The sequence below is a fragment of the Vespa mandarinia genome, chromosome 6 (assembly GCF_050613455.1).
Source record: "Vespa mandarinia isolate Hongniang chromosome 6, ASM5061345v1, whole genome shotgun sequence".
In the NCBI taxonomy this organism is placed as follows: domain Eukaryota; kingdom Metazoa; phylum Arthropoda; class Insecta; order Hymenoptera; family Vespidae; genus Vespa; species Vespa mandarinia.
In genome coordinates this window covers 1,717,501-1,740,000 of record NC_140815.1, presented here as the reverse complement: position 1 = coordinate 1,740,000, position 22,500 = coordinate 1,717,501, and the positions used below count along the sequence as shown (strand labels likewise).

At 44.3% G+C, this 22,500-nt stretch overlaps 1 protein-coding gene and 1 long non-coding RNA gene across 13 annotated transcripts in view; both read right to left on the bottom strand.

Annotated features, from left to right (window-relative positions):
• Positions 1–13,908, bottom strand: part of dati (zinc finger protein datilografo) — a 91,871-nt gene extending 77,963 nt beyond the window's left edge. For 8 of the 11 annotated variants that reach the window (XM_035864661.2, XM_085657867.1, XM_085657872.1 and 5 more), the window contains exons 1-2: positions 12,644–13,908; positions 10,637–10,747 (exon numbers count right to left, since the gene is read on the bottom strand). In XM_035864661.2, coding sequence (XP_035720554.1) covers positions 10,637–10,747; positions 12,644–13,696 — 1,164 coding nt within the window. In that variant the 5' untranslated portion in view covers positions 13,697–13,908. The remainder of the gene's footprint in view (positions 1–10,636; positions 10,748–12,643) is intronic. The other 3 variants (XM_085657870.1, XM_085657871.1, XM_035864662.2) reach the window with 2 other exon arrangements.
• Positions 13,909–16,265: 2,357 nt separating this feature from the next.
• The window catches only part of LOC118440915 (uncharacterized), a 32,641-nt gene continuing 26,406 nt past the window's right edge, over positions 16,266–22,500 (bottom strand). The window contains exon 3 of one of the 2 annotated variants that reach the window (XR_014982306.1): positions 16,266–16,405. This is a non-coding gene — a long non-coding RNA (uncharacterized LOC118440915). The remainder of the gene's footprint in view (positions 16,406–22,500) is intronic. The other variant, XR_014982307.1, reaches the window with a different exon arrangement.

The following is a 22,500-nucleotide window of genomic DNA, read 5'->3' as shown; positions in this document are numbered from 1 at the left end:
AGGGGGAGGAATTCTCGCGCACTCTCAGCTGTCAACGCGAAGCGCGCATCCTCAGCACGCGTCTTCGGCGCGCGAACTCGCGCGTAGCGGGATATTGTGTTGTTATCGTTCTCGTTTACTTCCTCTTCTTTTCGGTAGAAGGAGAAAGACGAAAAAAGGGAGAGAGGGAGAGAAAGAAAGAAAGAAAGAGAAAGGAATGGTAAAGGATGGAGAGTGTCAAACGGCGTTCCGTAGTCCAGTAGCTTCTTTCCGTTGTTTTCCCATCTTATCGTTGAGTTCTTCAAAACTGATTCTCTTTCTTCTTCTTCTTCTTCCTCTTGACGCTACTGGTAGAATTCTCGTGTTGCCAAAGGGATTCCTTCACTTTCGTCGTTTCAAATTCGGCGGCACTCGCGATTCGTAGTCTTTTCTTTGTGGTATCCAGGATGAGAGAGTGGGAGGAAGGAGGGAAGGAACGATAGGAAAGGGAGAACTCGTCGTTTCGTCTTCGTCTTCGTCTTCGTCGTCTTCGTCACGGTCTTCGTCACAGTCGTCGTCCTCGTCGTCGTCGTCGTTGTCGTCGTCGTCGTCGTCGTCGTCGTCGTCGTTGTCGTTGTCGTCGTCAGTCACACTCTCGCCTCTCCCCGTGTGCGTGTGACGCGGTGCGCGCGTGGTGTCGCGTGAAGTTGATCGTGCGTGCGCACCTTGTGCTTCGTTAAAGAGTCTTTTCCGTATAAAATGCTGGGGCGCCGGCGAGAATCGGTTTGGCCGCCGTCGCGTAGGCTTCACGCCGGCGTCCTCGGCCGCGATTGGTTGAGCGCACGATGGAGGGGGTTACTGGCGCGAAGGTCCGAAGGTAGAGTACTCGCCTCGAGGAGTCGCCAGAGCGGATCCAGGGGAGCTACGGAGGAGTGGGGTTGCTAGCTAGCTCGCGAGCGAGATCGCGACTTCTCGCCGCTCGACTCTCTCAACGGCGGTCGCGGTCCTCCTCGGACTCCGGCTACTTCTTCTTTTCCTTTTCTTTCTTTTCTTCTTCTTCCTTTTCTTTTTCTTATTCTTATTCCTCGTCGTCGTCGTCGTCATCATCATCATCATCATCATCATCATCATCATCATTATCATCATCATCATCATCATTAGGAGATCGAAAGATTTTCAACGAGATCACACATCTAATTACGTGCCGATTGTGTAAAAAAAAAAAAAAAAGAAAAAGAAGAAAATTTACTATCCTCCTCTTGCCATGTCCTCTCGTCGTATACCATCCGAAATCTATATCTGCCATCGGTTCTGAAGTTTTAACCTCGTTGACTTTATTACGAACGCATGAGCCACGAGGATTCATTAAAATTAACGAGAACACGATCCGTGCGACGAGTAATAGTAGTTGGGAGCGTCGCTACGGGAGAATCGATGAACTTGATCGCGACGGTCAAGATCGTCTGATTGATCCGTAAGTTTACCGAAGCCGCGTGACCTTCCCTATGGCTCGCCGCATGCCGACGACTAAACACTGCCCGAAAATAGCGTCTTGTCGGAGGGCAGTTCCTAATCGGGAAGTAGGAAACATTCGGCCAATGGCCTTTCTTCAAATTCGGTTGCTCCTTTCGTGAGAACAATGTGGTAGTGGTGGTGGTCGGGTAACAGGGGGAGGGGAGGGTGGTAGGAGAAGTAAGAAGAAAGAAAGGAAGAAAAAGCAAAAGATTAGAGTGGGGATAGAAGGCACCACTTTAGGAAGGGCCTAAGCCCAAATATGTTTACCACAATATTCCTTGCGTAGAGAAACGCATGGAGTTAGAAAGACCTTTCCCATCTTTTTTAGTTCCTTTCGTTCCCGCCTCTCATATCCTCTCTTTCTCTCTCCTCCTTCTCTCTCTCTCTCTCTCTCTCTCTCTATCTATCTATCTATCTATCTATCTATCTATCTATCTATCTCTTTCTCTCCAATGCGTTGCATGCACCGAACTCTCTCACACCTTGCGATCTCTCTCTCTCTCTCTCTGTCTCTCTCTTTCCCTCTCTCTACTTCACTCAAGTACCATCTTTCTTCCTTCCTTTCTTTCTTCCCTCTCCCTCTCGCCCACTCCTACCTCTTTCGAACGGTCAGGCTATTCACCCACGCACGCGGAGATGACGATGACGATCATGCCGAGAGCGCTACTGCTCTTTCAAAACGCATTCTTTCTCTCTCTCTCTCTCTCTCTTTCTCTTTTATTCTTTCAATACCGTCTACTTTCTAGGACATCCTCTTGCAATTTGAAAGATTTTTAATGAAGAAGAAAAAGAAAAAAAAGGAAAAACGAAGAAAGTTTGTCAAGGATACGATATTAACTCTTCTTTTTTTTCTTTTTTTTTTTCCTCGCGGCGATCGATCGAACAAAGGAGAGGAGATATCCTCGTTTACGTGTCACTACGTATTGACGACTTTTCTTTCTCTTTCTCTCTCTCTCTCTCTCTCTCTCTCTCTCTCTCTCTCTCTTTCTCTCAGCGAATGGCATTGGAGCGTTGTCATTGTGCATCGTCTCGGCCCCGTTAACCCAGATTCCAAATCGGCTATTTTTTCCTCTCGACACGATCTTTTTTACCTCTTTCTTTTCCACCTTCTCCTTGCCCCATCCACGCCCACACATTCTCTTTCCTTCTCTCTCTATCTTTCTCTCTCTTTTTCTCTCTTTCTTTCTTTCTCGCTCAAAGGAGGATCTCCTCCCGCATCGTCGTTTCTTATTCGTTTTTCTTCGCCACCGAGAGTTCGCTTGTATTCATATCTTTCTTTCTTTCTTTCTTTCTTTCTTTATTTCTTTCTTTCTTTCTTTCTTTATTTCTTTTTCTCTCTTTACCCTTTCCATGCTGAGCACGCTATCTCTCTTTCTCTCTTTTAACAGCACGAGAGGGATCCCCTCTCTTCCTCCCACCCTTCTTCTTCCCTCTCTCTCCCTCTTCCAATCGGTCTCCCTCTCGTTTCGTCTCTCTCCTCATCCTCCTCACTCTCGTATACTCGGCCGGTTCCTGACCTACGACTACGTTCGGGCGAGCGCGCGAATTTCGTTCGATGCTGTCAGCTTTCTTCCAAAGCTTTCTAACACCGATCTTCTTTTTTTATATTTTGTTGCAATACACATAAATTATTTCTACACATTTTCCATTTCTTCGGCTATTATTATTAATAATAGTCGAATTTTACTACTATTATATTTCATCATTCATTAAAACTTGGTATACTATATATATGTTTATATATAGTAACTTAGATAATTACGTCCTATTGCGGAAATACTTTTTCTATCTAACTCACTTTTCGATCCTTACACTCATCTGTAACTTCCGACTGTTTATCAATTTAGGCCAGTTTCGCGCAATTCCTGATGACGAAGAAATATCATAATTTCTCGTCTCCCGTTATTTATTTTTATTTCAAGGAGAAACAAAAACAGAAAAAGAAAAACGAAGTAGAGAAAAGAAAAAAAGGAAAGAAACAATATGACCTACGATTACGTTTAAAAAGAAACGCACGAATTTCGAGCGAAAGTCGTTCGGTAGACGGATGAAGCGGATTCGTGAATCCTCGGAATGATGGAGTTACAGTGGGATGGAAAGGAACGAAGATGGTGGAGGTGGAGAACGAGAATGGGAGAGGTGGAGGAGAAGGTGGGGGAGGAGGATCGAGCTTGTCGGATGGAAAGGCGAGAGAGAACGAGTGGTAGAAGTAGAAGTAGAAGAAGTAGAAGTAGAAGTAGAAGTAGAAGTAGAAATAGAAGAAGAATAAGAAGAAGAAGAAGAAGATTGCGAAGAAGAAGAAGAAGAAGAAGAAGAAGAAGAAGAAGAAGAAGATAGCGAAGGAGAAGAAGAAGAAAAAGAAGAAGAAGGGGCTGATCCACCGGCAATATACACACGGAGGAGAGCCGCGCAGACCGCGGCAAAACTCTGCAGTTTTGTTCTTCGATTTTGCAAACTTATATTTAGAAGGGCAACGATCTTTTGCCGCCGCAGCTCCGTAAGCCGGAGATGAGAGGGGAGAGGAGGAACGCGGGGAGAACTCTCGGATATGCGCGGGCTCTCTTTCGCGGACGCGGACGCTGAGATTTCTTGACTCGAACGGGAGCGAAACGGCGGCTTTCGTCTTCCAGGCTTTTACCAGTTTTTCTTTTTCTTTTCTTTCCCTTTTTTTTTTCTTTTTCCCCTTTTGTTCTTTTCTACTTCTCTCATTCTTTCTCTATATATTCAATCAAACGTCCTTTCGTTTACTTTTATTATTATATTTATACGTGATCCTATTATTTATCAAATCCATTTGAATTGATCAATTGGTCGTAAAATCGTAAAGGTGCTTTTCATGAAATTAGAAAACATCTTTCATTTTGTCTCGTTATTCGCGAGATACGTCAGATTTAAATGACGAATGTAGATTAATTTTGTTCTTTTGAACGTTCACATTTTCTTTTTTTTTATTCTTTTTCTGTTTTTAATACAACCTGCTTCCCCTCAGTCTCCCGATGTTTATTTTATCCTGTTCTCTTCTATGTATTTCGCGTTATTTTCAAATTAATAATATACTTCTTTACATTCTTTTTTTGTTCTTGCCGTCCATTATTTAGTAACTAGGATAAAAATTCAACGAGCGCGAAAACTTTCGAAAGGGCGAAATGCGATTACGTGAAAGTGGCCGAGGAAGTTTATCGAAACGTTACCTCTGGAAAAGAGAAATAAGGTCTTGGCATAAAAAGAGAGAAAGAGAAAGAGAGAATCGCGATGAAACTTGGTATCGACTTTCGTAGACTTTGGTCGCTTTAGCGACGGCTCTTAAATATAGGCTAGCTTAAATATAGGACGTTCGCAGATTATAAGCCGTTCTCTCACTGTTATATACTCTCTCCCTCTTTCTATCTATCTCTATTTCTCTTTCTCTTTTTCTCTCTTTCTCTTTCTTTCTTAAACAAGAATTATTATGAGATATTTAACTGTTCTCAAACTGTCTTGACGAGCGTCAGTTGTTGCATTTACATTTTTCATCAATACGCATTAAATAGTCAAGGTCATCGACCTTGTATCAACGATCGATGAAATTTTCCGGAGAACGAAAACTCACTCTCTCTTTCTTTTTTTTTCTTTTTTTTACAAAATATTAAACAGACTGGTAGGTTCTGTACGCATGGCTACTATCAATGATACACACATATAGAAATGTACATACTTATATACGCACGCACGTACGCACAGATACGCTCGCTCATACGAGCATACATACGTCCGTCCCTACGTAAAACTGTTACGAGTTTAATTTTATCCAGAGACGCAAAACATTGAATCTCTTTCCGGCGCTCCGCCCGTAATTGCACATGCATTATGGGAACGCCTGAGAGAAGAGGAGGTCAATAACCTTGTGACGAAGTCGTGTGTTTCGTCGTTGTACTCGATACGTTCGCGGGACCCGCGAGTCTTTCGTTCCCCGTTCGATAATGAATTCCGTTGATCGCGCGAGAACGTGCCGGTAATCGACATAATGCCGGCTGTCGCTTATTCGCTTATTTGCAAACTATATGCAAGCGATACGCTAACCGTTTATACGATTCCTTTCATTTTCGGCGATCGTGACCAGCTATCCGACATAAAACGGGGTACGAAATAATACCAGGTCATATCCAAGATTCCTCGATTTAACGTATACTGCGTAAATGGAAATAAGAATCTATTTTCTAGAAAGTTAAATAAAATAAATAAAAATAAATCAAATATTGTCGAACGACCTTGAGATCAGAAAAATTCTTTCGCAGAGCGAGAAGTGAACGAATGGATACCAACGAGCAAATTTCGACGAGAGAGACAGGGACAAAGAAAGAAAGAAAAAGAGAGAGAGAGAGAGAGAGGTATAGATCTTTGGCTCGTCCCTGCGAGCGCAATCTTATCGTGCGTGGCGTTGGTCGGCTCGGACCGCCGAGGCTGCACGAATGCTCGCGAGTGCATAAGAGAGAAGGAAAAAGAGAAAGAAAGAAAGAGAGAAAGAAAAAGTGGAGGGAGAAAGAAAGAGAGAGAGAGAGAGGGAGAAAGAGAGAGAGAAAAAGAGAGAGAAAAAGAGAAAGAAAGAAAGAGAGAGAGAGAGAGAGAGAGAGACAGAGAAAAAGAGAGAGAAAAAGAGAAAGAGAGAGAGAGAGAGAGAGAGAGAGAAAATGCGGAGTCAACGAACGATAAAAAAAAACCCTCAGCCACACGCGCGACACAAAGAATAAACTCTGCTCAGAGTGCTCTCCCCTCTCAGCCCCTCCACGACTTCTTCTTTCTCCCTCCGCGTCGTTACTGCACTTCGAAGGCGTGTGTGGGCGCTTTCCCTCCCCCTCCCTCCCTCCCTTCCTCTCCCTTTATCTCTCTTTCTCTTTCTCTGTTTCTCTCTCCCTCTCCTTTTCTCTCTCTCTCTCTCTCTCGCTCTCTCTTTATGTTTCTCACTAGCTGGCTCACTCTAGCGTTTCTCCTTCCATCGCGTCGACTACTTCTTTTTCTCTTTTTCGCGATCTTCTTGGGGTAGGTCACGGCGAAACTGCTCGGAAGGGAGACAGGAAAAGAAAGAGTGGGAGAACAAGCGAGAGAGAGAGAGAGAGAGAGAGAGAAAGAAAGAGAAAGAAAAAGAGAGAGAGAGAGAGACGAATAAAGAAGAGAAAAAGAAGAAGAAAGAGAGCTGTAGCCGGCGGGGCTGCCACGTATCTGCGTGCCGTTCCGCTCGGAGCCGAGAGCCGAGCCTCTTTCCTTTACTTTCTTCGTCCTTTCCTTCCCTTTTCTTCTTTAATTCGAATCGCGTTTAGCTCTTAGGTTTTCTCTCTCTCTTTCTCTCTCTCTCTCTATCTCTCTCGTTATTCGACGAGATCGGCCAATTTGGATTGGCACTTGGTATATTCGAATTTTTTATTGGTCAAGGTTAAAAGAAAATTTCAATTTGTCATTACGTGTGACATCGTTCTCGTTGAAGTTTCATTCAAAAGTTATTTCATGAACGTGAACGGGGAATAAAGGAAAAAAAAAGAGAAAGAGAGAGAGAGAGAGAGAGAGGGAGAGAATTGGGGATGATTGAAAATTCGTTAGATTTATTCGCAGAAAGTTCTCTCGTGATACAATCGAATTGCGCTCTTCATTGTTGCTTCATTATCGCGAGAAAAAGGAACTTCTATTTCTTTCTTTCCCTCTCTCTCTCTCTCTCTCTCTCTCTCTCTCTCTCTCTTTCATTCTTGTCGATCGGAGTATTATTCGATCATTACCACCTTCGAATTCGAGCTACAGTAGGAACGATCGAATTATATTCGATTAACTCGTGTCGGTAAAAGCTAGCACAGGGAAAGACCACAAAGGTTTGTCTTATCGTCGACTATCATGCGATCTGAAAATCACAGAAAATTACAGAAAAGCCGCGAAGACGGGCCAAGCGATTCGCCGGGATGGAAGCGAGCAAGTTGCTCTTGAGACGTCGTAATTTTATTTTCGTTTGTTGTAACGGCCACGAGGCACGGAACTCCTACTTATTCTTCTTTTATATCTCTATCTCTTTCTCTTATTCTTCTTATTCTTATTCTTATTTCATATTCTTCTTATTATTTTATTTCCCATCGGTTGTTCAATCCTTTTCGCTCCGGTACTTTCATCTTTTTCTTTTTTGTCTTGCGGTTCGAAACGAAGAGGACCTTCTCCCCTCTCCCCCCGGTCCTCTTTGCGTTCTTGCAAAAAGGGTTACTCGGTTTCGAATAGAGAGAGAGAGAGAGAGAGAGAGAGAGAGAGAGAGAGAGAGAGAGAGAAAATTGTGAAACAATGACACGCGTGCGAGAACCGTTATTTAAATAGTAGGAAGGAACGACCTTCGGGATTGAACGCAAAAAAACCCCTTCTTTTTCGGGGTGGTTCAAATACACGTGAGAAAGTAAGTAACGCTTAAGCATGCATGATTCGTATTTTAAGACGTACAAGAGTCCTTTACAGAAGAAACCTACTTCAATAATATTCCCGATAATACATATATATGTCGACAGTACTTATAGTCACACATATATATATATATGATTATAATAATCGATTTTTAATGATTAAAAACATCGATCAACGTTATTGAATTATGTCGAAAGAAAAAAAAATTTACAAAATAATACAATTACATTTCTTTCAAGACAGAAAGTAACCGAGATTCTCTTTTGTTTTATCATTCTTTTTTCTTTCCCTCCGTCCCTTCCTCCACCCCTTTTTCTGCCTCTTGCCTTCCTGCTTCCTCTTCTCACCTTCTCCTTTTCTTTTCTTCTTTTCTCTCTCTCTCTCTCTCTCTCTCTCTCTTTTCTCTTCGTGAACGTTCCGGTTTTTCTCATGCAGCTGTCACCGATCCGAGATCGGAGGAGGGCCCGAAATCGATGAAGACTGTATTGGTAGTCACGGTAGTTATACGGCGAACCGGTTTCTGGTTAGGGTTAAAAGAGGAGGTTAGAGCAAAAAATTCATTTGAATCATCGGGTACGGTGAACGAGGCGTCGAAGTAATTGGATTTTAATTTTTGGCGGTAGTGCGCGAGCGGAAGGAAACAATCTCATAAGGGCGTTTGTCTCTTTCATGAGAACGAAACTGTCGAGTGTTTGCTTTGGAGTAATCTTTTCACACTCCACTAACTCTTTCTTTTTCAGTCTAACACTCTCACGTAACATTCAATCTCTCTCTCTCTCCCTCTCTTTCTTTCATTCTATCTCTCTCATTCTCTCTTAGGATCTGATCCAATGAATTTTTGAAGCATTGTTCTTTTCCAGAACTTCCGTCGGCGTCGTCGTCTGAGCATCGTCTGCCCACACGAAAGGTGGGAGAGGACGTCTTCTTGAAAGATTAGTGGTGCGTGAGGAGGGTGCGAAATATTATGTCGCGTCCGTTCGTTTGATGTCCAAGGGGTCAGGGCTTGTACGCGCGTGGACGACAAAGCCGATTATAGATGGTCCACTTTTCCCCCGAAAACCCCGAATCTTTAAACGTGGGGGCCAAAGGCTTAAGGACGTCGTAGTCAAGGTTCTCGCATGAGAGCCGACGAACCGACATACCTCTCTCACTCTTTCTTTTTCTCTCTTTCTCTCCTCTCTCTCTCTCTCTCTCTCTCTCTCTCTCTCTCTGTCTCTCTCTCGTTTATCTAAAAAAGTTCACGTTTTTCCGGCAAGTCTTTGGCCTCCGTTCACGATGCGAGTGACGCGTCGTACCACTCGAGGAGCACAAAGGAGTCCAAATCTTTTAATTAAATCCCTCGGAAACGCGAAAACTTCGCCATCGTGCCGACCGTTTTCGCGATTTTCTTGCAAGTTTTCACTCAGCGTGCGCCGTGTACTATGTGCTAGGTGGGCTTTTAAGGTGCCGAAAGAGAGAAAGAGAGAGAGAGATGGAAGGCGTGTTTTACGTGGTACAGAGAAAGAGAGAGAGAGAGAGAGAGAGAGGAAGAAAACCGAGACCACCGGCATTTACCCTACCTACCCTTCCCCACCTACTTCACCAACCCATCCCTTTGAAAAATAAAAGAAGCCGCAAAAACAAAAGACCGAGCGGCTACTTAACGAAACAAATTGTTGCTTCGTAGCGCGGACGAGAATTTAAAAGTTTCCCAACCGTTACCGTGGCACTCCTCCTACTTTTCACTTCCTACCTACAATGTAGTACCTACTTCCACCTTTTCTTCTTCGTTCCTCACTCCTTTTTTCTTCTTTTTCTTCTTCTTCACGCTCTTTCTCTCTCTCTCTCTCTCTCTCTCTCTATCTCCTTTCTTTTTTCTCCCGTTTTCTTTTAATTTCTTTTTTATTTTCTCTTTTTTGTTTTTTCTTTTTTCCCCTTATTCTACTCCCTACTCTACATTCCCCTCTCCTCTTTCGTCCAGGGAAAAGCCCCTTTACTTCCCATTAACCGACCCACCCCATTATTTCCGAGCATCGTAGTGATGCTCCGACGCGATTCAAGGCTCGTTAATGTCGCCTTATTTCTTTATTCTCGACTTTCTTCGCGACTTCCAGATCGAAGACGCCGGCGATAATGTATTATCAACATCGCCACATTCTATTTATTTCTCTTCTACTGTCTTTATTTTATATTTTACGGATCGCTAAGTCGGTGATATAAAATATGTCAGATCGAACGAATCGTTTGTTTCTTAATTCATTTATAAAACTAACCACATATATAAAGGAATATGTGGTATCGAAATAATGAAAAAGCATACAAATACATGGTATAACATGCGAGCTACGACAATATGTTTGTTTTTATGAGAAATCTATAAGAAAATAATAATTGTTTTTTTTTGTGTACAAACACGATGTGCAAAACAAACGAGCAAGCTCAAAAAGATAGGGAGGTGGCGGAGGTTGGTGTGGTAAAGGGCACAAAATAAAAGTGGACGAAATTGTCCAATTGGATCTTCGATTCAAGAACGTGCAAGAACGAACGCATCTACGTGTATGAACGTTACGTACGTGTGTATGTGTGTGATTTGCGAAAGAAAAAAATGGATCGATGTTGAATCGATAATATGATAAATTGAAAAAGAGAAAATGTGATGTTCCGAAACAAAAAAAAAGGATAAGCGATAAAAATGAATGTATGCACGTGTTATGTACGTATGAGGGACTCGAAGAAGAATTATTTAAAGGGGTTTCGTGAACAGGCTGAGTGTTCAACTCACTCGCTGCAGGGTGGACCAGCATTCCTCGAGGGTGCGTTCGCTGATGTTGCCCATTCCTCCGCCTCCGCCAGCACCTCCCGCACCACCAAGCCCCGCCGCAGAGGCACGAGACTATCGGGCAAGACAGGAGGCTCGTATTAGTCCGGTTCCAATTCTTCATCCACTATTACCATTCTCTTAGAGTAAATCTCTAAGACAAGCTTTATAGGTAGCTTGTGTTTTTTACGACTAACACGATTATAAGGATCAACGATACCTACCAACGCATAAAATTTTCTAAATTTATTCTATTTATACGTTCCTCATAGAAACGATGTCGACGTTCGTATACTATATATACAGACTATATATACAGATATATATATATATATCTGTATATGTATATGTATATGTAGATAAGTGTATATATATATGTATATATATATAGATATATATATATATATATATATATATATATATATATGTATGTATGTATGTATGTATTCATACAAGAGTTAATATTAGAAAATTGTGAAGATTGTTAAAATAAAATTTATAAGAAAAAAGATAAAAACAAATAAGGGGAAAAAAAAGAAAAATTCATAATGGAACTTAAACTCCTCCTCCTCGTGGTCGTCATCGTCGTGGTCGTCGTCGTCGTCGTCGTCGTCGTCGTCGTCATCGTCGTCGTCGTCGACGTCGTCGTCGACGTCGTGGCGGAGAAGTGTATCGGTGTAACATCGTGCCAGCGGAGAAACGCAGTACGATATTTTCTTGGGAACATCTTCTCGGCGTACCGTATGACGTATGCGTATGGTATTATCTGTGTTGCGCGGGTCAAGAACCCCGAGAGACGACGTATCTGCATCCCCGCGTTGGTGTGCGTGGGCCGCGTTCGCATTTGCGGCATCGCGGCTTTCAATGTACGCGTGCACGAGAGCTCGAACGCCCGCGCTCGCCCTCCCTCGTGGAGAGCACGTGTGTAAGTACATACATACGTAGTAATACACATACATAGATAGATTCATGCATAAGTGTACATTACCGTGCGTGTTACCACGCGTTGCTTCGTTTGCGTTACATGTACACGTTGCATTCGTCTGCGTGCTCAGCTTTACGCGATATTGTACTTCAGCTTATTCCGGTGTATGTGTGTGTGTGTGTGTGTGTCTGTGTGTATGTGTATATATGCGCGTGTGTGCGTGTGCGTGTGCGTGTCGGCCGCAGCATAAGTGTATCTCTTGGTACAGTCGCGGTTTTTAACTGTCGTCAAAATTGCCAACGTCGTCGTCTGGCTCGATTTACGAGACGAGATAATTGTTTACGAAACGGATCTCTTTTATATTTGTTATCCTTATTTTTCTTTAGTCCGTTATATATGATTAGGAGGAAAACGAATAGAGTCTTTCGAAAGAAAAAGAAAAAGAAAAAAGAGATACAGTAAGTTTCTCGAACGGACGTTATAGACTCGTTTCGTTTGGGAAGTATGAGAAAAGTAGAAAAGAAAAACATCGATTTGGTCACGACACGCGAGCATCAGAGAGAGAGTCTGTAACGAGATCTTAACGGTCTCAACGCCGAGAAGTTAACGCGTCGGCCACGATCCGAGCAAATATTTTTCTTCGGTCAGTCCGTGTGGAGAAACTGCTTGAAAGTATTGTCCGAGTCGGTCTGCCTGAGTGAACGACCTTATTTATCGATGCGTTATGTATTTTTATCGCGGTCGCTTCGTCCCAGTTATTTATCTCTACTCTCGGTGAGTATGGTCGAGGGAGGCTGACGAGATAGAGGAAATAAAAGAAAAAAACGGAAAAAAAAAATAAAAAGAAAGGCGAAAAGAAAAAAAGGAAGAAAATACATATCGTAAAGAAGAGGAAGATGAAGAGAAAGAAGAATAAGAAAAAAAAAATAATAATAAAGCGAAAGAAAAAAGGAAGATGTATAAAGAGATGCGACCGTTCGCGGAAAGATATAACGAGCTTATGTATGTAAATTCTTAACTGAGAAATATACGCTTTGTTTCCTCACCTGTAACTCGTTGACGAGCTTCTCCGTGAGCGTAGCGTCGTGGGAGTCTTGGCTGGTCGCGCCAGGACTAAGCATCGAATTCTGAGAATTTTGTTGTTGACTGCCCGACATGTTCATACCGGTTAACGCACCGTTTTGCCCGATCGTACCGGCCATATTAAGTGCCTGCTGTTGCAAATTTTGCGTCAAGTTTTGCGCCTGTTGTTGAAGATTTTGCGTTAGATTCTGTGCCTGCTGCTGCAATGCCTGTTGTTGACTCAGGCTGAGGTTTTGCGTTAAATTTTGCGCCTGCTGTTGTAACGTCTGCGAAAGATTTTGCGCCTGACTTTGAATATTCTGCAAGCTTTGATTGGTTTGACTTAGGTTCTGCGGTTGGTTCAGCAGCTGTTGTTGTTGAGGCGACAGATTGGGCGTCAAACTTTGCGCCAGATTGTGCTGTAACGTTTGACCAAGGTTTTGTTGCATGTTTTGAGTGAGGGCCTGCGTCAATGCTTGCCCTAGGTTTTGGCTTAGAGCTTGAGCAGCTTGAACGCCCAGCGATGGGCTTGACGTTTGAGACATGCTCTGTTGGGCCTGTGCTGCCAACGTATGGAGACTTTGGGCCATGCTCGAGGCGATGGCACCTTGGTGATCCGCATGGGGTGACGGTGTCGTGGGTGCAGGGGAAGATTGATGTTGCGCACTCTGAGCGGCCTGCTGATTCATCGACATCGCATGTTGTTGCTGTTGCTGTTGCTGCTGTTGCTGCAATTGTTGTTGCGGACTCGTCGTTTGTCCTAGGCCAGAGTTGGCATTTTGTTGCACCTGCGACACCGCCGCTTGCTGCTGTTGTTGTTGCTGCTGTTGTTGGCCAAGGGGACTGTGCATCTGCGAAACCTGCTGATGCTGTTGCTGTTGCGTTGAGTTTGATATTGGGCTATGCTGTATCCCCGGTGAATGCTGAGGCGGGCCTCGTTGCGGCTGCTGCCAATAATCAGACATCTTGAAGACGTGCTGTCGCAGAGCGTGCAAGTTGGCGGCCGCCGCTGTGACGGCCGAGGCTTGGACTTCCATGGATTCGTGGTCGTTCTCGAGATCGGGTTCTGGCGAACTGCAAGGGTCCTCGTCCTCCTCCTCGTCCTCTCTTTCTGTAATATCCTCGTCTTCTTCGTCCTGTAACCTCGCGGCTCTATCTTGCTCGGTCGATGTCGGTAGTCCTCCAGCAACACCAGCAACACCACCACCTCCGCCGACGCCTCCTCCAGCGTCGCCTCCACCTCCAGCGTTTCCTCCGCCTCCACCGCCAACACTTCCGCCTCCCCCTCCTCCTCCTCCTCCGCCAGCACCACCTATCCCACCCCCCGAATCGCCAGGGTGGAGATGATTCCCCGGGTGGTGTTGATGATGATGATGGTGGTGGTGGTGGTGATGTTGTTGCGGCTGCTGTTGAAGGAGAGGATGATGGGGACGGTTGTCTTGGTTTTGAGTTTGTTGCTGCTGTTGTTGTTGCTGCTGCTGCTGCTGTTGTTGCTGCTGCTGCTGTGGTGGTGGCGGCTGTTGTTGCTGCTGCTGCGGATGTTGCTGCGGCTGCTGTTGCTGCGACTGCGGCTGTTGTTGTGTCTGCTGATGGTGATGGTGCTGTTGTTGCTGCTGATGCTGGTGGTGATGCTGTTGCTGCTGCTGCTGGTGGTCCAAGCCAAATTCCGATTGGGCTTGTGTCTGGGCGCGTAGGTCCAGGGCCGCCGTCGCGTCCGAAATCTTGAGGCCTTCGCGAGAAGCCCGGGCTACCCCCTTCCGGCGCAGCTTGCCCGCTTTTTCGCACCCCTTGAGGTAAGCAGCTCGACGGCCGGCACTCCTCCGCGCTGGGCGCCGTTCCTTGCCTCGCTCGCGGCTCGCTCGAGGCTAGCTCGCTCGCTTCCTCACAATCGCTTCGCCTCCTTCTCCTCCTCCTCCTTCAGCCCAGGATCGTCCTCGTACGAACGATAACGATCCTTGGCTTTTTGGGCTTCGACGTGGGCGGCGGGCAACGTCAGTTACTCGCCACCTGCTGCAACTTCCCGAGCCCGTTAGTGGCCGCTGCTGCGCTCATGTAATCCGCTCCGCTGATTCCCTCGACTTCCCTTCTTCTTCCTCTTCTTCTATTTCGTCTTCTTCTTCCGATGGCGATCGTTTGCCTCAAGCGGCCCTTATTCGCGATTACCTTGATTCCGACTTTACGATCTTGCTTTCTGTTTCTCTTCGTCTTCTTCTTCTTCTTCTTCTTTTTCTTCCGCTTATTCTCGATTCTCTCGTAGCCGTGATACGAATTTGTTCGAGTCACCTCGCGGATTTGGTCCGATTCGCCGATACGTAGTATGTACGTAGATATTATACCTTTGATTTCTCCTAGACAGATGCCCGTCTGTGGGTTCGCTCGATCTCTCTTCTTTACTCTTCCTTCAATTATTTTTCTTTTTGTCCGTTTAACGTTGTCGTGGGTAGGAGGGTGTCGTGTTCTCACGTGTTCGTGTAATTTTTGTTAAGTGAGTGTGTGTTTATGTTGTAGTGTCTATGTACTATCTGTACCTCTCTTTTTTTTCTCTTTAACTTCTGCTTTGATGCGCGCGCGAATGGATGCACTCCGTATTAAGGAGAACAGCCTAGTTTTTCTTTTGTCTATCTAACTTAAAGTCTAGCGTACACTTAAGTTCAGGTTAAAATTCAGGATTGCCCAGCCCGGACGGTGTAAGCGAGGAAGGATAGTCCACGCTATTACGCGATCAGGATTCGGTCGAAGGTTTCACCGCTTTTAAATCTTTAGAGCGGGGTGTAAGAAATCGCACTGATAGATAAAGTCACTGCTCGTCCCGTTTTGCCCTGAGTATTAGCCCCGTTGAATGTTTGATGTGCGTGTGTGTGCGTGTATAATTTTTCGTGTGAGTCTTTTTTTGTTGTAATCGGGACGAGAGGGAAGCTTTTTCCTCTTTGGATTTCCGTCACTCCGTTTTTCTGTGCGTTTTCTCTGAGTGCACTTTCTTCAGATTCTTCTTCTTCTCTCTTCTCTCTCTCTCTCTCTCTCTCTCTCTCTGTCTCTATCTTTCTCTTTCTTTATTTAAAAGCGCTTTCCGCCGCTTTTCGGTAGTCGGTGGTGCGGTCGAAACTTTCGAGCCTCTTCCTCTTTTGCCACTTTGGCTCGCGCGCGTCGACGACTCCTCCTCGAAATGCGACTCTAGCGTTTCTCTTTAACTCTTTAAAAGGAATTCTATTTCGATAATCGATTAACCGCTCGTCGTTACCGATATCGTCGATGGTAGTTGTGGTTGCTTCTTATTATCGTTTAGGTTTAATTAATATTGCACTTAGGTACACTCGTTTTTTGAACACACTGAAATATATATGTATGCGGCGCGGGGTTTTACATTGGAGCTTCCTGCCGATATCTTTCCACGTTCTTTCTTCCGTGATCTTCTCTCTCTCTCTCTCTCTCTCACGCTTTCTCTCTCTTATGTTCTCTCTCTCTTCCTCTCTCTCTCTCGCTCTCGCTCTCTCTCTCTTTCTCTCTCTCTCTCTCTCTCCTCCTCTCTTTCTTTCTCTTTTTCTTTGTTTTTATATTCGTTGCCGATCACTACAACTCCAAACCCCGCTTATAATCGTTCCGCTTCTCTTTCGCTCTTCTTCTTCTTCCGCACTCGCACTCCTCCGCTTCTTCTTCCGCTTTGCTCGTCCTATTCTGCTTCTTCCGCTTTGTCCAGTCTTCCTCTCCTGCGCGGGAATTTCTCGCTGTAACGCGTCTCCCGCTCGAAGCTGCAAATCAGAAGAAAAAAAAAAAACATCATTCGATTTCGTCGATCTACCGGCGTATTTTATAAACGTGGCAGATAAATTAATGGACGCGTTGCATGCATATACAGTTAATTCAAGTTATATAGTATAATCAACGAACACATCGCGTTATATATATATATATATATATATATATATATATATATATATATATATCCTCGATTGTCTTAACGAAAAATAATTGACAGCTCGCGTCGATCAGAAAAAGTCGAAAGAGAATTTTTCCTTTAAGAAGAACGGTAAAATGTCCGTTGATCATTCGCACTCGCAAATTTACGCTTTCACTGTGATATATTAAAATAGATGTACCTCGATTCGACGATAAAACTCTTTAAATTATACACAAGCCGACGAGAATAGACAGGTAATACATTCATTCGTGTTCATCCCTTCGACGTAAAAATAAAAAAAGACAGTAAAAAATATTTCGAACTTGAAAGATTTTCTGTTAAACATTATTCGATCGACGAACGAACGAACGAACGAACGAACGAACGAACGAACGAACGAACGAACGAACGAACGAACAAACGAACGAACGAACGAACGAACGTATAAACGAACGAACGAACGGCGATAACAACAAAAACGATAATAACAACAATAACGATAACAACAATGGGACGTTACTTACATAAAAATCAGCTTGTAGGATTAATAAGATAATGATAAAACTAACATGGGACGAACATGTAGAACGATAACGCAAATCCTTCGTTAGTTTTAAAACAAATTTCATGTGACTTATGCCCCATTTATTCTCAATCGACAAGTGTATAATCGCGCACTGATTAATTCACCGATTATTAACCTATTTAAATAAGATTATTTTCGTGTTATGCACGTCTTCTAGTAACACGCACTAGTCGACGAACATTCACACGATATTAACAACGGGATTTTGAAAAAAAAAAAAACAAAAATAAAAACGCGAACAAAAAAATCTCGAAGAAAGCCGATGCACCAAGATCCGAGATCATCGCACTTTCTCGACACTAGGATTTATTATACGTGAAAACGGATATGTTTCTTGTTGACGGAGGAAGAAAAGGACGACGCACAAAAAACACATATTTCGATCTAACGTCACGATCCTCTCGAACTTAAATCGCACGTTGTTTAATCCTTCACGAAACTTTTATTAATTGGCAGTAGCGTCACGCAATTTACTAAAGTTCATTGAAGGAGTTGAAACGAAACACTTGGAATATTATTTCCAATTGAAAAATCCCATTCGTGGACGCGTGACAGGAGATAGACGTTTGGAGAAGCGTAATCGTTTGCATACAGAGAAAATTTTTGTGCGAAGAATTTCGTCGAAGAAGAAAGTTAATAAAAAAGAAAAAAAAAAAAAAAGAAAGAAAGAAAGAACTAATCGCTCGACATGACTTTCATACGACTTTTTTGACGGCGCGTGAGATTCATTTTTTTGTTTGTTTTTGTTTAGAAAACTTTCAATCGATCAACTTAAATTTTCGATGTCGTCTCTTTCTCCCTCATACTTCAAACACACACGTAATCTAATTTCATTTCGTTCGTGCGATCATTTTTTTTCAAAAGCAGAGACATGTATTTCAAAATACGCGTAACGTATGCTCCTGTTGCCGTCGCATAGTATTTATTCGTGGTTATTATAACTCAGGAATATTTTGTTTTTTTTTTTTTTCAAACGTCCACAAAATATTTTCAAACAATAATGAATAATTAAGAGAAATCCTCTTACGTTCACATTCGATATTTGATAAGAAAGAGAGAAGATATTAAGAAATTCGAGAAAGAATGAAATAAAGATAGAAAGAAAATAGTTAGATAAAAAAAGCCGAGCACGAGAGAATGTTGTAAATTGAACGAAATGACATTGACGTTTCACTTTTCTTTTATTTCGTTTCGTTTGGAACAAATAAAACAGATGTCACATTTTCGACACTTATATTCGCACCCCGTTAGACGATTGTACACTATACGTTGTTATTATTATCGAAAGAAATAATATAGCGATCGACGAATTTCGTTCAACGAGAACATTTCGAGATAAGAGAAAATTTTTCCGCCGGCACAGAGTAACTTGTCGCTCGTATTTTTCTCGCTTTTGATGAGGAAAGAATGACACGCACTTTGCACTCTTTGTTTCTTTCTTTCTCTCTCTTTCTCTTTCTCTCTCTCTCTCTATATATATACACATATATATATATATCTCTTTCTATTTTTTTTTCTTTCTTAATATTTATATCTTTTTCATTCTCTTTCTCTTTCTCTTTCTCCCTAGATATTCCTATCAATCACGATCGCTGATCTCGTCACTTAGCTTTTCGACCACGCATAAAGTGTTTTCCTCGAACATAGTCCTTTCCCTCCACACACCGCTTCCCATTATTTTCTTAAAGGCACTTGTATTCGTCCGATCTTGTTGAATGAAGAAAGGATCGAGTTGTTCGCTATCGCGACGGAACACTGCAAGCTAGTACGCTGACGTACCGGGCATGTCAGAGAGGCTCCATGAGTAAGGGGATGGAGAGGGGGTGGATCGGTGGTACGTTCGGTCGAAAGAGGGGAAAACCTACTAAATTCGTACGAAAAAAGAGGAGGAAGATGAAGATGATGGTGATGATGATGATGGTGATGATAATGATGAAAAAGAAGAAGAAGAAGAAGAAGAAGAAGAAGAAGAAAAATAAGAAGAATAATAAGAAGAAAAATAAAAACAAAGGAAGTAATAACACTAGATATTAGCGTCGCAAGGATTTCTTCGAACTTGGTGTCGCGCACTGGAGAAACGATCACAAAAAATAAAAACAGAAGAAGAAGAAGTAGCGGAAGAAGAAGAAGAAGAAGAAGAAGAAGAAGAAGAAGTAGTAGTAGAAGAAGAAGTAGAAGAAGATAAAGAGGAAGAAGAAGAAGAAAAGGAAGCCCGTCGAATAATATAAACGCGCGATAATACGTCGCGTAAAATCGTAGAGCTCGATCGTAGAGGAAGTAGAAAGAATCCAAGAATGATCTCTTACTAGAGATCAGTGGGTCCGTGGAATCGACGTAGGTAAATACTATCGGTGCATATAAGTCGATGTAACTCTCGCGTGGCAGTTCTCTCCGGTCAGGGGTTAGAATGGCAAACACCTCTCTCGCGTTCGGTATCAGCCAAGACACTGTTCTTCCTTGGTAAAGACGTTGGCGAAGACGACGACGACGACGACGACGACGACGACGACGACGGCGGCGACGACGACGACGACGACGATGGCGGCGGCGGCGACGGCGACGGCGACGACGACGACGACGACGACTACTACAACGGTAACGACGCGACTCCCGACGACGTACGACGACGACGGTGGAAAAAGGTCTCTCCTCTTCCGCGTTCGAGTCCTTGACGGAGGAGGAACCGAAACTGACTCAGGTCTGTGGCTCGCGAGAAACGCTAAGTCCTTCTCCGAGTCGGGGGTCGGTGGTGGCGCGCTTCTCAGACCGCGTGCGTCTGACTAAAAGCCACCCCCTCGTGCCTTAAAGAACGCGTGTTCGGGTAGGGGCGTTGTCTTAGGTGGTGCGCGGTCGCGAAATTTCTGGCCGCCTCGCTCGCCTTTGCTCGCCTTTCTTCGCCTCCCTTCGACTACCTCGTACTCCCTCTTACTCGATCGGAACCTTGTAGGAGTCGGGTCCACGGGGCCCGGGCAAGGGCCCAGGCTACCCTGGACCGTGCTTAAGCCTTGTACGAATCCTCCCAGGTCGAAAATCCACCTAGCCGAGAAGGAAAAAGCCGAGTATGTCGTAGGACAGGAGTTTTCAAGCCACCCCTCTTTTCCTTTGCCCCCACCAAACCGACGTAGGAGCGTGGCGCGCGCTCTGTCTCCCCTTTCCTCAGACCTTTCTCTCCCTTGCCTTCGCCGCCGCCACCGTCGCCGCCGACGACGCCACCACCGTCCTCCCCCGCCGCACGCAAACTACCCTTAGCCGCCGGGTGGGAGCCGGAGACTCCGTCGACGCCTCGAACGGGGGTAAACGTCGTATAAGGGGTGAGAAAGAGAGTGGGAGATCTCTCCTTTTCTAATTTCTTCTCCTTTCCTCCCCCGCGCTTACCTTTTCGCCTACCCCACTCGAGCTTACCCTTCTCTCCCTTCCTTTTTCCACTCTCTCTTTCTCTGTCTCTCTTTCTCTCTCTCTCTCTCTTACTCTCCCTCTCTCTCTTTCTCTCTCTCTCTTTTTCTCTATCTATCGCACTTTCGCACTCTCTATCTATCTATCTATCTATGTATCTATCTGTCTTTCTTTCTTCTTTTTTTCGACACTCCGAGTTATGCTCGCAGGAGAAGAAAACTCCATAAAGAGTCCTCCTTTTTTGTGTCGTTTCTTTTTTATATCCTACTTCCACGGATGCTTTGACTCACTCCGAGAACTTTCTTAGAGATACATATATGTATTTATATATATAAATATACGCGTCTATAAAAAAGCTCTTATATGTTCTGATCAAAACTGAAAAGTACGATAGTTAATGGCAGCGTGCTAACGTCACGAGGCAAGCTGTTCGACTGACTGAAAAATTGTGTGGGAGCTCTTAGAAAAGGGGGTGTGCGTAGCGAAGGTCCGAGGTGGAAATAAAAAGAAGGGAGAGAACCGTATAAAAATGGTCTCCTCCCTCAGTACGTCGTGCCCCGTATGGCAAGACGAGCATGACTAATCGTACTGCGGGGGAGTGGGGGTGAATGAGAAGAAGAAAAAATAGCCTTTTTTCCCCTTCCAATCGGGCACCCTACTCTGTTCCGACTCCCCCTTGTTTTAGAAGGACTTTTTTTTCATTGGCTCATTCCCTGACAGACAGGGGAAGAAATTTTTTCTCTCGGCGAATCTCGAATCTCGACTGGATGGGAAAGAAAGAAAGAAAAATAATGCAGGAAAAAAGAAACAAATTAAAAGAAGAAAGAAGAAGAAGAAGTAGAAAAAATAGAAGAAGAAGGAGTAGGAGGAGGTTCGTGTCCAGCCATGAAGTGTTAAAGGACGTCGACTTTGTAGGTAGAGTCGGAGTCGATGTTCATTTTGTGGTGTGGAGGGTGGTCGATGGTTAGCTCGGTCGTCTTACGCGCCCCTCTCTATGACCCTCTCTTTCCCTTCCTCTCCTCCCCCTTCCCTTGCCACCCACCACCTACCGTGAGCGTCTCCACTTGCATTCGTCTAACGTGCGCGGTGGCCTCTTCCCTATCAAGGGAGCTTTCCATCCCTTCCACTTCCTACCGAACGTCTCTCCCCTCCACGCGACTACTCCACTCGCTCTTTCTTCCTTTTCTCTCTTTCTCTCTCTTCCTCTCTCTCTCTCTCTCTCTGTTTCTCTCTCTACTTCTGTATCTCGATCTCTCTATCTCTCTCATTCTAACTTTTTCTCCCACCGAGCGTGGCCCACCCTCTCTCTCTCTCTTTCTCTCTCTCTCTCTCTCCCTTCTTTCGACACGCTTCATCCCCACCGCACGGCCAACCCCCACGCGCCGCATTTTTACGCTGGCCTTGTCCTTTTTTCCACGTGTCCGCCACGTGGAAATGTGGATTGCCTGAACGACCCTCTCTCCCTCTATTCCATTTTTTTCTCTCTTTTTCTCTCGGTTACTCTACTCTACTCTCTTTCGCTCTCCCCATTTTTACCTCCACTTGCTTTCCAACGCACAACCAACACGCACGTTCTCTTTCACCCTCTCTCGTACTTATCCTACACCACTCTTTGTCCACCCTGTAAAGAGTGCGACGTTGAAAGACTCCAAGAGAAGAAAGAGACGCGAAAGAAAGCGACACTCGGCTCCTCCCTACTATCTCACTATCTCACTCTCTCTCTTTCTCTTTTTCTCTTTTTCTTTTAGCCTCGCCTTGCCTTATACGGAACACCGAGGGTGGTTCGTCGTATGGAAAAAGTCAACGAATGAGGTAGCAGCTCGGAAAGGCGGAAGGAAAAATCCACTGACCTCCCGGGTCTCTTCCGAATGAATGGCCGCTCTCTTTCCGGTAATACGATGTAACTTTATGGTTACCGCGTGTTTACCTGTTGGTTCTTTCATGAATGAGCTACATTTTTACGCTTC